General features: G+C 40.4%; 1 protein-coding gene across 4 annotated transcripts in view; it reads left to right on the top strand.

Annotated features, from left to right (window-relative positions):
- Positions 1-16208, top strand: part of PIP5K1B (phosphatidylinositol-4-phosphate 5-kinase type 1 beta) — a 291346-nt gene that overhangs the window by 147716 nt on the left and 127422 nt on the right. For all 4 annotated transcript variants that reach the window (XM_079790914.1, XM_079790913.1, XM_079790916.1 and 1 more), the window contains exons 4-5: positions 3319-3449; positions 15620-15737. In XM_079790914.1, coding sequence (XP_079647040.1) covers positions 3319-3449; positions 15620-15737 — 249 coding nt within the window. The remainder of the gene's footprint in view (positions 1-3318; positions 3450-15619; positions 15738-16208) is intronic.

The raw sequence follows: 16208 nt of genomic DNA, 5'->3' as shown, positions 1-16208 counted from the left end.
ACTAACCCTCTCTGAGTCAGAAAAATGGAGATGATGATAGTACCTACTTCATAGGGTCATTGTGAGGATAAAAGAGTTCATATAACCAAAAGCACTTAAAACAGTGCCTGCCCCTTAGTAAACACTGTATAAGTATGTGCTATGATTGTGATAGATTGTGATAATCATTGTGGTTATCCATCAAGTGTCTGGCACAAATGGTTGATCAAAAAAGATTAACTTTTTTTGCAGTTTCTATTACTTCTCCCATCAGAGCACTTGAATTTTAAGAAGCCTAAAGGGAAAAGCAATTGTATTACAAGTCTGTTTTTTGTTTTAACTAGACAGATGTCAACAGGGGCCTTTCCAAAATCTTACTCCTTCCGGGACTCAGAATCTGATCTTATACCACAGGAGAAAGGCGGTCTTCTTTCTCAGTGCCCCTTAAAGCAAGAACAGGTTCCTGACCCTCACCCCACACCTTCTCAGTGAGAAATTCTGGGGCTGCACCCACCGGTCTGGTTTTGGTTTTGGTTTGGTTTTCAATGCCCATTGACTTTCTTTTGTAAGTCTATTTTTTAGAGTCGTGTAAGTTAACAGAAAATGGAGAGGAAGGTACAGAGATTTCCCATCTACCTCCTGCACATGCACAGACTCCCCCACTATCAACACCCCCCACCAAAAGAGTGCATTGGTTACAATTGATGAACCTGCGTGAACACAGCATCATCACCCGAAGTCCCTACTTTACACTATGGTTCGCTCTTGGGTTGTACATTCTGTGGGTTCAGACCAATGTATAATGATATGTATCCACCATTATAGCATCACACAGATTTTTTCCTGGCCCTGAAAATCCTCTCTGTTCTGCCTAGTCATCCCTCCCCTCCCCCAACCCCTGGCAACCACTGATCTTTTTACTGTCTCCATGGTTTTGCCTTTCATCTGTTTTAACAAGCGTTCAGTGAGTCTCATGTTTTCTAAAGTTTGAAAACACAAGATACAGACTCCTACAACCTTGACTACTTTCTATTGCTGGGGCGGGGGCGGGGGCGGGGGGCCATCAACAAAGACTTAGCTACTCCATCTGTTTGACAGGTGTTCCAGCCCATGAAGTGTTAAATGACTGAATTAAGCAGAAATAGAGAGTCAGGTGGGGCGTGGGGAGGGGAAAGCAAGCTTGGAGAGCGTGTGAGGCTATTGATAGGTCTGGAACAGAACGTTTTGGAGTTGGGTCGCCCGGAAAGTACTGATGTCACATCTTGTGCCGTATTGCTGGAGTGATGGATAGGAGGAGAGATGCCTTTTGAATTTTTATGAGAGCTTAAAATGAAAATCATGTCAGCCTTCAGAAGTCAGAGCTGTTGGTACAAAAGGTCACCAATGCCAAGTGGTGGCATGGCAGAGCTCAGCGAGGGAGTATTAAAATAGCAAACTTTTTTCTTTTGTTTTGTTTTTTTTTTTAAAGCACCAGTTGCACTATGGTTTGAGTCTCAGTCTTTTGCCATCTTGCTGCCCCCAGGATCGTAAGTAAAAAGACAAGTGAAAAGAGAAAACCACCAAGACAGTTTTCCATCTCCTGCAGGGAGGAGGACAGTGGTCGGTTGTTGTCCTCAGACTAAGGGCTATGGAATATTTGCAGTGGAGGAAGAAGCAAAGCAATTAAATGACGACTTCATGGGCAAGTGATAGTGGGGTGACTAAGCAGGACAGATTGATCGTGGCCATTTCAGGTGACGTCAGCAAGTGTTTATTGGGGACCTAAGCCCTGTGCTAGATGTGGTTTGTCTGGGGGTCAGCCTTGGGTGACTGAGGCTTCTAGTGCCTTAGAAAAAGAAACTAGTCTTGGCGGTGGGGTGGGAAGGTTGGAAGATATTAGTTTTGGTTTGTATATGCTGGATGTGTGATGGTAGAACAGCATCCAAATAGGCTTACAGGGCCTGAGAGTCATATGCATTGAGATAGTTTTTGAAGCCATTAAGAAAGGATTGATTATCTATATAATTAAGGAAATCTGAGGGTCAATGACCAAATCTTTAGGGAGGCTGCAATTATAGCAAATAGAATATAAGTCCGTGAAGGAATGAGCCCACCGGAAAAGGTAAAAGTTGTCCCAAGACCATGTTCTATCATAGAAATCAAGAGGATACTTTTTTTTTTTCAAGAAGAGAGATAGGTTCTGTGTTAAAAGTGTGAAGAAATAAAAATAAATAAAGCATGTGTGTGGGGGGGGATTGCTAAGTAAAAATGTTAACTCAAAAAGAAAGTATTGTTTTACAAAATAGATGATTTCTGTTATATTCACGTGAGTCAAGGTTTCTTAACCTCAGCACTGTTGATGGTTGGGCTGGATAATTCCTTGTGATGAGAAGCTGTTCTGTGCATCGTAGCATGTTTAGTAACATCCCTGGCCTCTACCCACTGGATGCCGGTAGTAAAACTACCATCACCAGTTATGACGACCAGAAAATGTCTTCAGACAATGCCAGATATTCTTGGTTGAGAACCACTGATTTAAGTATTAATTTAGCTCCCTCTGTATACATAGTATTACATTAAGGCACTGCAAGGCATAGAAATATGATACATTTTCACCATTAAGAAGAATGCATTCAAATTGATTTATTCTTCTATATCTCCTATTACGTTGATTACAACTATATATACATATATATTCATATACACACATGTATATATACATATGTGACAATAATTCCCCAAGTTAACATTATGTCAATTTAATTATGGAATGATACTGGAAAAGTGGTACTTGGGAAAGACTGGTGACCTAGTGCTATGTGTTTTATCACAGATCGGTATAGGAAATTTTGATTGTGGATCCATATCAATGGCAATATTCGTAAGCAGTTTCCAAATTAAATTTTGCGTATTCCTGAAACTCAAATTACTTTTTTGTTCTCTCATTTTTTTATGAAGATAAAATATTCTTCCTGACCCCTAGGTACAGTATAGAACTCCTGAATTAAAAAAAAAATAAGTGTACCATTTATCTTTTGGTAGAAATTATGGTGCTACCTACTGAAAGTGTTCTGGCAAGTTTCAAAGTTCTCAATAAAAGAAAGATGGAGATTTGGGACTATAATTTGACTTTTAAAACATCGGTAGGAAGGATTACCACAAAAGTAATTTCATGACAAGAAAAGTCCTTGGTGTTTGGAATGAGCTCTCCATCAAAAGAAGCAGCCTGTCGTCTCTCCAAGCCTAGCTTCCTCATTGCCTAGGAGCAAAAAAGAAAACCTCACTCCTTTTTTGCTGCTGGTAACACTGAACAAGGCCCCGACTATTGAGGCTAATCCCGGACCCGTGTTTGCTTTGCAGACTGCATCATCTGCCATCAAAGGTGCTATCCAGCTGGGAATAGGATACACAGTGGGTAACCTCACTTCCAAACCAGACCGCGATGTTCTCATGCAAGACTTCTACGTGGTGGAGAGTGTGTTCCTGCCCAGGTAAGAAGATTTATTTTGTGTGATGTTTTCATGCTAAAGAACCCTCCTTGCGACACCCCACATTGAAGACTTGGCCAGTGCACACGTAATGCAGCGCACGCTCAAAGCAGCCCAACGGATGGTTGCTTTCTGTCGCATCAGGTGGCCTGCATTTTCTCTGTGGAGATGGGAAACGGGTTTCCTCCTGTGGGCCAGTTGTCATTAGCTGTGATATGGCCTGAAGGGCCTTATGGAGAAAGACTGAGATTCAGTGGGAAAGAGTGCAGTCGTTACAGAGTAATGTCTGCGTAGGTTTAGAATAAGAGGACGTCCAAGAAGCGGCAGCTGGCACCAGGTTCTTGTTACCCCTAATTTAAAAGGGGGGCTGGGAGGACCCACAATTAGGCATGCATCTGAGTTCACTCATTTAGCTCCTTTTTTAACTTAACTCGTTCCACTTAATTTTCCTCAAGAAAACTTATGAGAACCCCAATATTTTGATAACATATTTGCAAAAACACCCACATTACCCATACATGCTACCTTAACTTAATTGTATTGGGGGAGGGGGTAATCAATTCAGCAAATAAATCTGAGTTTGGATGATGGTGATGGTTGGGCAACAGTGTTAATGTACTGAATGCCACAGCACTGTGCACTTGAAAATGGTTACAATAGCAAGCTTTATATTGTGTCTGCTCTATCAAAATAAAGTAAATAAACCAAAAATTTAAGTCCAGTACTAGCTTAGTCTAAGAAGAGAAGTAATCATTATTAAATTGGAAATGTCACCACTACTGACAGGATTTTTTATATAAATATTTGATTCTAGATATAGCATATTTTCCTATTATAATGTTTCTGCTTTTACCTAAATATGTCTTACTACTCATGTTCTAGCAAATAAGTTTGTTGATTGGAGGTAATTATTTTGTCTTTGGATCTATGAGGTTTGACTTGTCAGACACATTTATTTTTTTTTAAATATGTTTCTTCAAAATAAGCCACTTTTGTTATTAGTTATTACTAGACTTGTATGAGAATGACTGGGTGACACTTCAGCTCTCAGTGTTCTCATTACCTTACTTCTTACAAAAATTTCCAGAGGATGCCCAGCCGGCGTGGCTCAGTGGTTGGGCACTGACCTATGAACCAGGAGGTCATGGTTCAATTCCAGGTCAGGGCACATGACCAGGTTGTGGGCTCAATCCCCAGTGTGGGGTGTGCAGGAGGCAGCCGATCAATGATTTCTTCTAATCATTGATGTTTCTCTCTCTCCCTCCCTCTCCCTTCCTCTCTGAAATCAATATATATCCTATCTAATAAAAGAGTAATATGCAAATTGATCATCACTGCAACACACAATATAGCTGCCCCCATGTGGTTAAAGATCCTGCCCCCATGTGGACACAATATGGCCACCACAAGATGGCCAGCAGGAGAGGGCAGTTGGGAGGGACCCAGCCTGCAAAGGAGGGCAGTTGGAGGTGATCAACCCTGCAGGAGAGGGCAGTTAGGGGTGACCAGGCTGGCAGAGGAGGGAAGTTGGGGGCAAACAGGCTGGCAGGCAGAAGCGGTTAGGGGCAATCAGGAAAGCAGGCAGGCAAGCAGTTGGGAGCCAGCAGTCCTGGATTGTGAGAGGGCCTAAACGGGCAGTCGGACATCCCTCGAGGGGTCCCAGATTGGAGAGGGTACAGGCTGGGCTGAGGGACAACCCCCCTCCGTGCACGAATTTCGTGCACCGGGCCTCTAGTATATATATTTAAAATCTCCAGAGGAGTGCTACTTACATTTATCTGTATGTTTAGGAGTCAACTGACTGGAAGTAAAGCCTGTAGGTGACTGTGCCCACCTAATCACTAAGGGGCCCATAAATACTGAAAGTCAGGTATGAATCCAGACAGACTCATTTTCCTTCATAGCTCTTGGTTGAAGAATAAAGTTGATCAACATTTTTGAAGTTTGCTTTTCTAGGGTCCCTTAGCAGGTACGAGAACTAGTTTCCATACAGAAAATGGACAACCCAAGGCCTAAGATATAATCCTGTTTGTTTATGACACTACTCTTCTTTCTAGAGCTGGAAATTGTTCCATGTTTTTGTTTTTAACAGTCTGTTTATCACTCAAAAAAACAATGCATTAACTACATACTTTTATATAACTTCAGGAGGACATGAGTTTGCCTTAACCTTTTGGTATTATCTGTTAGCACCATAATTCCTATAAATGTGTTCTCAGGATGTTCGAGCTCTCGTGGTCTTCCAGGGCCTTTTCCCAGACATGTCAGTCTTATTTTTTTCTTCAGCTACAAAGAACAAGGGGAGCAGAGGCCTTTTGTGGGCGGGTGGCTGGCAGTGAGTTCAGGGGGGTGGGAGCAGGTAGCTGAAGATGGTTCATAAAGAAGGGCAGGGTGCTCCATCCTTGCTGATCTCTTCTCCTCACGGTGTCCAATCAACAGAGCCAGCCATTGTCGGGCACTGGGGAAAGCATGGGCCAACATGTGGTCCCCAGACCTGCAGTATCAGCATCACTTGGAACTTGTTAGAGATGCAGGTTCCTGGGCTCCACCCCAAGTCACCTGACTCAGAAACACTGGAGGTGGGATCCAGGAATCTGCTTTAATAACCCCTCCAGGTGATTAAAAGTCAGAGAACCACTGGCCTAGAACATTACTTCTAATTTTAAGGTATAATCTTCCTAGTAAATAACAAAATTTGTTCTTAGACTTATTACTTGTAAGAATCATGTAATAAAACTCCATGATTTTAAAATTAATCTTAAATATTAAAATTATGTCTATTGAGCAACTAAATTATACATGACACTGTATGAGATACTTTACAATAAGGAGCACATAAATAAGGTCTTCATAGGCACTTTTCTCTTTTATAATTTTCAATTACAGTTGAAAAACAATATTATATTAGTTTCAGGGGTGCAATATAGTGATTGGACATTTATATTACTTACAAAGTGATCACCCCAATAGATCTAGTACTCATCTGACACCATACATACTAGTAGTTATTAGAATATTATTGACTATATTCCCTGTGCTGTACTTTACATCCCCATGACAATTTTTATAACTGGAAATTTGTATTTTTTAATCCCTTCACCTTTTTTACCCATCTCGCCAACCCTTCCCATCTGGAAACCATCAAATTGTTCTCTCTCTCTCTCTCTCTCTCTCTCTCTCTCTATATATATATATATATATATATATATATATATATATGTGTGTGTGTGTGTGTGTGTGTGTGTGTGTGTGTGTGTGTGTGTGTATACACACTAGAGGCCCAATGCACGAAATTCGTGCAAGAGTAGGCCTTCCTTCCCCCGGCTGTTGGCACCAGCTTCCCTCCGCACCCAGGAGCCAGGCTTCTGTCGCAGCCCCGGCTTCATCCAGAAGGTTGTCTGGAAGGCTGGAAGGACACCCGGTCTAATAAGCATGTTACACTTTTATTATTATAGATATATATACACATATATATTCTAGTGTGTGTGTGTGTGTATATATATATATATGTATGTATGTATGTATATATATGCACATATACATTAGTATATATATGAGTTTTTTTCTGTTTGTTTATTTTATTTTTTAGATTCAGCCTATAAGTGAAATCATATGGTATTTGTCTTTCTCTGTCTGATTTATTTCACTTAGCATAATACCCTCTAGGTCCATGCATGTTGTCACAAATAGCAAGATTTTATTTTTTATGGCTGATTAATATTCCATTGTGTGCATGTGCGTGTGTGTGTGTGTGTGTGTGTGTGTGTGTGTGTGTATCACATCTTGATCCATTCATCTATTGATGAACACTAAGTTGCTTCCATACTTGGCTATTGTAAATAGGGCTGCAGTGAATATAGGGGTGCATATATCTTTTTGGATTAGTGTTTTGGATTTCTTCAGATAAAATACTCAGCAATGAAATTGCTGAGTCATATGGTTGTTCTTCTTTTTTAGGAATCTCCATACTGTTTTCCATAGTGGCTGCACCAATTTATAATCCTACCAACAGTGTACAAGGATTCCCTTTTCTTTACATCCTCATCAACACATTTTTTTGTTGATTTATTGATGTTAGCAATTCTGACAGGTGTGAGGTGATATCTCATTGTGATTTTAATTTGCATTTCCCTGATGATTAGTGATTTTGAGTATGATTCCATATATCTATTAGCCATCTATATGTCTTCTTTGGAAGTCTATTCAGGTACACTGCTCTTTTTTTTAATCAGAACATTTGTTTCTTTGATATTAAATTGTATGATTTCCTTATGTATTTTGGGTATTAACTCCTTATTGGGTATATCATTGGAAGATATTTTCTCCCATTCAATAGGTTGTCTTTTTGTTTTGTTCATAGTTTCCTTCACTGGGCAGGACATTTTTAATTTAATTTAGTTTAATATAGTCCCCTTTTTTTTCTTTTGTTTCCCCTGCCCAAGGAGACATTTTCAAAAAACATTGCTAATAGTGATGTCAAAGCGTTTACTGCCTATGTTTTCTTCTAGTTTTATTGTGTCAGGTCTTACATTTAAGTCTTTAATTCATTTTGAGTTTATCCTTGTATGTGGTGTAAGAAAGTGGTCTAGTCTCATTTTTTTGCATCTATATGTCCAGTTTTCCCAATACCATTTATATATTCTTGCCTCCTTTGCCATAGATTATTTGACCACAAGAACGTAACTCTTGTTTATATCAGTTAGCCTATAGTAAAATTGATTCTGTTATACATCAATCTCAGCAATTCCAAGAACCTATCAATGATGTTAAGGGAGGACTTACTGCATTGCCTTTTTACTATAGCTATCAAAATGCCGCAAAAAAAAAAAATGGTAAGTTCAGTGTCATGATTGTGGCAATGGTTACACTGGGGTATACACATGACAAAATTCATGAACTTTATTGTATGCCAATTTTATCTCCATAAAGCTGCCCAATAATGCTTCCTCCCTACCCATCCATACCCTACACTTGCTGGGGAAAAGCATGAGGGAAGGTGGGGTGGACTGGCTCTTGCTGGAAGCGACTGAAGCATTCTGAAGCCTCTGGTGAGTCCGTCCAGATCATGGAGGGAACTCATTCCTTGGGGTGCCTTGAGATGTTTTCATCACTGCTGCTGTGAAGCTGCGAAATCCGTTTCCCTTAGCAACCAAGTGTATTGTGTTATTTTTTATTTATTTATTGAAAAATGAGTCAAGGTTATTTTTAGATAGTATGTATTTGGTCTACAGGTTACTTCATTTTATGGATGGAAAAAGCTCTGAACCTGATTAAGGTTTGAAGGGGAATATAAAAGCCCTGTCAACGGTTTGGTTCTATGCTCTTCCAATATTACCAAGTAGATGAGTAGAGAACCATGACCAGATCTTAATATTTTGACCCCACATTCTGTGCTGTGATCATAAATTCAAGATTGCAGATAAATTTTCACGTGCAAGTAAGATTAGGAGCAAAGGATGGTTCATAACGTTTGTACCATGTTCAGATATGGTAGTTGCAACAGAGGTGGCAAAGGGAGGTAAGGTTTATAAGTACCAACTATGAACCAAGCATAGCTTTATTGATATATATATAACATTAATATTTAATGTTAATTACCATTCATCTTTACAAAAAAAATTTTGCATATGAATTAGCCAAGGTCTTGAGATACGAAATGGCTTACTCCAGAGCTATACAACCAATACATGGTAAAGCCAGGATTTGAATTTAGGGGTGGCTGGCTCTAAAGGTTTGTTTTTCCCTACACTATGGCAATAAAGCACAGGAACAAAATTTCTGCTTTTTTGAATCAGAAAATAAATCCATCTTTTACCTTAGAGTTGTGACCCTGAATCTGCCTCTCTGGCCCCTTGACCAGCAACTCTGATCCATTCCTCCGCTCCCCTGCAGGAGGCGCCATCACTGCCTTCCCCGGGGTGGGAAATACGGTTGGAATGCTGGCAGTAAAAGTTACATATCTCTCAGTTTTCAAAAATAATTACCTAACTGAAGAATTTCTCAAATTTCTCCTGCCTTGTAAACAGAACTGAGCTTGATGTGAGGATGCTTATAGAAAATGGACTGCCCGTTGTGGTGGTGGGCATGCTGTTCAGGATTTATTTGAATAGCTAGGGAGTACCCTCACTCGGGGAGAGAATTCCACAGAACTACTGTGAGGGTAAAACATTATTCTAAATGCCACGCAAACCTATACATCAAAGGTTTATGTAAGTATTTCCAGACATCTGTGCTAGATGTTAGATTTTGACACACTAGCCAACTACCTGCCTGTCAGGTAATGCTGACATAAACTCATCCAAGAATTGCATGTATCCCATGGAGCCAACACACTACAGCCCACAGCACACTTTGGCTCTTTGCCTCTTTTTGTTAATAAAGTTTAATTGGAACACAGCCACATCCAGTCACTTACATATTGCCTGTGGCTGCTTTTCCACAACAGCAGGCTTGAGTAGCTGCAACAGAGACTCTCAAAGATCGCCACTTCCCTGCCCCAATCTATACAGACATTCTACACCAAGTTTTATATATTTGTGCATAGAATACAAAACTGTCACAATTCTCTTCTCGGGATTAAGTGAGATACTTGGCTGTTGCTGGGCAAGCCAATAATATGATGTTCCTTCAAGTAAAAACTCTTTTAAGTATTTGCTCAGCATCTGTTGTGGGGATGGGAAGAAACTGATTTCCTAGCAATAAAAGTTATATACCTCTTCCTTTATTTCAAAATAAAAGATTTATTGCATGTACCAAACATTATATAACATTTTAACTTATTTGGAATTGCCCTGAAAGCACAATTTCTTGAAAGCACAATTTCCTGGTATGGTAATAACCACTTGGGAGGTTTTAACATGTAAATAATCAATGACACACCATGTAATACAGTAAGTGACACCCGGAATACATTATTTTCTTTCAGAATTTAAGCTATTTTCAGCTGCCAACTTTGTTGTTGTTGTTGTTAATCCTAACCTGAGGATATTTTTCCATTGACTTTTAGAGAGAGTGGAAGGGAGAGAGAGAGATTGACATAGATGTGAGCGAGACACATTGATTGGTTGCCTCCTGACCACAGCCAGGGATCAAGCCTGCAACCAAGATACGTGCCCTTCACTGGAATTGAACCCGGGACCCTTCAGTCTGTGGGCTGACACTCTATCCACAGAGCCAAACCAGCTAGGGCTCAGCTACTGACTTTTAAAAACTACTGCCAGCTGATTGGCCTCAAAAGGTGATTCAGTCTCCTGTCGCACAAGGCAGCTCAGCCAAGTGGGGGTTGGCACCAGCAAGGGGTATGTCTCTTGTTTTGCTTTGTTTTTCCATCCAAGAGTACTATCTCATTTGTCAAAAGAGAGGACCGATTTCTATTTCACTGGTTAAATAGAGTCATATGTGGAAATGAGAGGATCTCCACCTTGGCCTGAATTGGCAGGGGCTGCTCTGGTGTGGATCTAATTTCCCAGTCTTGTTTGTTTCTGACCATGTTAGGCCCTTACTTTCCCTTCCTGGCCTTTGATTTCTTTATCTGCTAAATGGGAAATTTCAGATGGTGGCTAATGTCTCCTCAAGTCTCAACACTGTAATTCTAAGCATCCGTTGCCATTAAGAAATGTGTATTTTTGGACTTATAGTGAGCACTGGCTTTGGCCTTAAAATTTGAACTCTGGCCCAGCCTGTGTGGGTCAGTGGCTGAGCATTGACCCATGAACCAAGAGGTCATAAGATCGATTCCTGGTCAGGGCACATGCCCAGGTTGCAGGTTCGTTCCCCTGTAGGGGGAATTTCTCTCTCATCGATATTCCTATCTCTCTATCCCTCTCTCTTCCTCTCACTCTCTAAAATTATTAAAAGCATTTTTTTTAAATAAAAATTGAACTCTATTCAGAAAAGGTGAATATCAAAATGCCAGAGTCAGTCCATGTTCAAAGTTGGACTGCTTCTTGATGAAATAAGAGAGAAAAGTACAGGATAGAGCAAATACTGTTCTTTAGTCAGAGTTTCTTCCTCTTATGGCATTAACAGACCCTTTCCTTTATAACTTGATAGGGATAGTACCGTGTGTTTGCTCAATTGTGTAGGTTCCTACTTGGTAACATAAAGTTGGAAATTTCATGTGGTCTCCAAAGTTTTATTGTTGGAATTTTACCAGCTCATGGGGGTCAGACATCTAGAACCACCACTGAAAACCTCCCAGCTGAAATTTCCATAGCCTCTAATTTATGTCAGGAGAGAAAAGTAGATTCCCCTCTCCCCCGCCCCCCCCCCCAAAAAAAAAACACAAAAAAAAAACACTGCATAAGTTCATTGATAAAATCTTAACTTGGGAAGAAGTCTGCTCTTCCGGAGACTTGACTTTTGCTGAGTAGGTCTAGGTGCTGGGCACAGTCTTCTGAAGACCACCGAGCGCAGGCAGGAGAGCCCTGGGCCCTTCCTCTGGCAGCAGATTCCTGTTGGTTGCGGTTGTTTAACTGCCCTAGCTAAGCAGTCTCTCCGTGTGCTGAGGAGCCTCTGTGTTGGACATCTGTGGCCAGACCCCACGCCACAGCCAGTGGTTCTGCCAGTGCATGACCTCAGAAAACCCAGGTTGGTGTCTGCGGGCCGATCCTCGCCAGGCCTGCTGGTTGGTTCTGCTCTCGTGCATTGTAGCTCCTGACAAACTCCATCTGGAGCCAACAGCCCCATTAATTTCCATTCCTTTCAGGAAAGCTTCAATCATGTCAGGCTGGTATTTGTTAGTCACTGGAGCAGCTTGATGTGCAGAAGCAACCCCTTCTGTTGTGGCACCGAGCGTGCAGTGCTGTGTGTGTGTGTGTGTGTGCGTGTGTGTGCGTGTGTGTGTGTGTGTGTAAGGTTATGGCTTTTAACCCTCACTTTTAAAATGTTCTAATGTTGTGAATAGTAATACAGAGAAGGGTTTATCCTCATGGTGCTTTTAAAAGGAAGACTGAAAAGTATCACTTTGGTCTCTGTGCCCTTTTTACTCAATGTTATCACTGTTCCTAGGGGCATGTTTATCCTTCAAGGATTTTTTTTAACCCTCACCTGAGGATATGTTTTTATTGATTTTCAGAGAGACAGAGGGGGGGGGGGGGGACATTGATGTGAGAGAAAAACATAGGTTGGTTGTCTCCCAAACACACCCCAACCAGGGATCAAACCCACAACCTAGGTATGTGCCCTGACTGGGAATCAAACCTGCAGTCCTCAGGTATACGGGATGACACTCTAACCAACTTAGCCACTGGGCCAGGGCATCCTTCAAGGATGTTTTTTATACATCTACCTGCCCAAAATATATTTTTTCCTTTTTTTATATAAATGGTGGCACGCCACACACAGTATCTGCATCATGCTTTTTTCACTCAATTTATCCTAGAGATCTTATCATGTCATTGCATATTAAGCCTCCTTGTTCTTTGTAAAATATCTGCATAATATTCCAGTGTATGGCAAACCATAATTAATTTGACCAGTCCCCTTGTGAAAGACATCTAGGTTGCTTCCAACTCTTCGTCCTTACAAACAATGCTGTCATAAATAACCAGACACACATGTGTGTCCATGGCCTACTTTATCTGTGGCATACAGTATAAGCATGCATGTGCTGGAACAAAGAGTTATGTACAGTTGTAATGTTGACAAGTTGTGAAAATATTCTCTATAGGAAAACTATCAATTTGCTTTCCCACTAATGTTTCAGGGTTCCTAGTTTCCCTTGAGCTATCACAAAATGTTGGATTTTTGTTAACCTGATAGCTAAAATGGTCTCTCAGTGACATTTAATAAAACTAGAGGCCCAGTGCATGGATTCGTGCATTGGTGGGGGGCGTGGCCTGCGAGGATTGGCCAGCTGTGGGAGCGCCACTCATCCCAGTCAGCCGAGCGGTGCTCCCACTGTGGGAGTGCACTGACCGCCAGGAGGAAACTCCTGCCTTGAGCATCTGCCCCCTGGTGGTCAGTGTACATCATAGCGACTGGTCGACTGGTTAGTCTGGTTGTTCCACCATTCGGCCGCTGGGCTTTTATATATAGAGATGAGGTCAAACAACTTTTCATATGTTTAAATCATTTATATTTCCATTCCTGTGAAGTACCTGATCATATCTCTGGCTATTTTTTTTAAATTAACTTTTTGGTCTTTTTCTTTAGTGTTGACTGGAGCTCTTTTGTTTGTTTGTTTGTTAATCCTCACCCGAGGATATTTTTCCATTGATTTTTAGAGAGACTGGAAGGGAGGGGGAGAGAGAGAAACATCACCCTTGACCAGAATCGAACCTGGAACCCTTCAGTCCACAGGCCAATGTTATGTCCACTGAGCCAAACTGACTAGGGCATGGGGCAATTTATATTGGGAGTTTAGCCCTTTGTGATATGTATTACAAGTATTTTCCCCTTTTGTCATTTTCTTTCCTTTTTTTAACATATGGTCAACTCATGTGAAGTGTTCAACTCTGGACTGTTTCCCATGAAGTCTCAGTCATTCAAACATATTAAGGGCTTCCCACATGCCATTCACATGGCCATTCACATTTCCATTCCCTTTGCTGTTTCATGTTTATAAGTTCAGTACCTGGCCTCAGGAAACAGCTTGTAAATGGTAGACCTGGACCTCGAACCCAGTTCTCCCTGGACTACAAGATGTTAAGAGCACCTTAGCTACCACACTGAGTATCCAGTGTGAGTTAAGAGAGTGCAACTAGCCTTAATAATAGTCAAAGAAATACAGTCTTATTTATCGGTGTGTTATCATGAAAGTCAGACCCAAATAAACTTGCATAGAGTTTTGATATTCCACTGAGAATGTGGCAAAAAGAGATATTGAATCTCTATATAAAATCATATTACTCTACTGCATTGTTCTAATTTTTCACAATGAAAAATTAAAGTACAGGCAGATTAGGTGACTTATCTGATATCATGTGAAATTCATTATTATATGTAGTAAAAAAAAATAAAACTAATCATAAACATCAAAATTCAGCCTAGGGGATGCCTCTAGCAGTGGTTCTCAACCTTTCTAATGCCGCAACCCTTTAATACAGTTCCTCATGTTGTGGTGACCCCCCAACCATAAAATTATTTTCGTTGCTACTTCATAACTGTAATTTTGCTACTGTTATGAATTGTAATGTAAATATCTGTGTTTTCCGATGGTCTTAGGTGACCCTGCTAGCAGTTCTTAACCTGTGCGTCGTGACCCACAGGTTGAGAACCGCTGCTGTAGAGCCTAAGACCATTGGAAAACACAGATATTTACATTACGATTCATAACAGTAGCAAAATTACAGTTACGAAGTAGCAACGAAAATAATTTTATGGTTGGGGGTCACCACAACATGAGGAACTGTATTAAAGGGTCGTGGCATTAGAAAGGTTGAGAACCACTGCTCTAAGGGGAAGGAAGGGTATAAGATCAGTAAAAAGTACAGAAGGGATTCAACTATATGGATAAATTTTATTTCTTAAGCAGCATTTTGGGGTCATGGATATTCACTGGTTTATACTTTACACATTTCATATATCATAAATATTGCAAAAAAAATTCAAAGATGAGCCCAGAAGAAGGGGGAAAAAAAGAAAATGATTTAAGTGGGGATGGAAATCAGGTTTTTAAATCACTAAAAAATTTAAGGTCTCTTTGCCTATAATTATGGATTTAAGGAAGACTTGACAGATCCAGGCCCCATCTATTTCCAGTTCCATGGTTCTCATCTATTTTAAAAATTATTTTACTTATTTGTAGTTCAAAGAATTTATCCAGTGTTCAAAATTCATGGCAAAAAAAAAAAAAAAAGCATTTCTAAAATTTGTTCCACGCACTAAACCCTGGATCTTACGCCTAAAGCAAGTCAACTATGGCTTCATGAGAAAGATGGGTTGATTTCCCCAGGAAGGAAGCACAGGGGGATGGTGACACATTCTCAGGCTGAAGACATGGTGTGGTTGGCAGGGGCTGCCTGCTTGGAGTGGCCCTCACTGAGTTAGCATCTGTTTTTACCCGATGGCCACTCGCCTTCCTTTGAAACATGAACTTCAAGAGACCCACTCTCAGGGGGTGCTTTTTTGTAGAGGGGAAATTGGCTCAGGACCAGTAGAGCTAGAATTTGAAATCAAAATTGTCTTCGCTAATGTTCTTTCTCTTATTCTTTTTACTATTTTAACTGCAGTGAAGGGAGCAATCTGACCCCAGCACATCACTACCCAGACTTCAGATTTAAGACATATGCTCCACTAGCATTCCGATATTTCAGAGAGCTTTTTGGCATCAAGCCTGATGATTACTTGGTAAGAATCTATAATTTTCCTTTCTTTTCCAGAAATGTGTGATGTAAACATTTGTCTCATAGCAACAGTGATAAGTGACTTGTGTCTCTTATTTTATAAAGCTCTGGGGCATAGTAAAAAGCTCCAACTCTCATGATTATATATTTAGCTTCAGAGCAAGTGATTTGATTGCAGTTTTTAACTGATGGCTACAAAATCTGCCATCGTGATTGATACTTAAATATCTCTGGTATTGGTTTCTACTTCAGATAATTATTCTAACAGATATATTATAATTAGTTCTAAATACTCCTGTGAATTTTGCTGATTGGATTCTCTTGGAAAGCCTTTCTGTTTTAATTGCCTTATTTACACCATTCATCTCAATCCTGCCTTAGCCCACACCATTTTCACCTTGACCTACAATGGAATATCATTTTAGAGGAACTGGATATCTTTGTTCTCAACGTCTCTTTATAAAGGTTCTTTTTA

The sequence above is a fragment of the Cnephaeus nilssonii genome (genome assembly GCF_951640355.1).
Source record: "Cnephaeus nilssonii genome assembly, chromosome: 14".
Taxonomy (NCBI): Eukaryota; Metazoa; Chordata; class Mammalia; order Chiroptera; family Vespertilionidae; genus Cnephaeus; species Cnephaeus nilssonii.
This window is presented reverse-complemented; position numbering and strand designations above follow the sequence as displayed.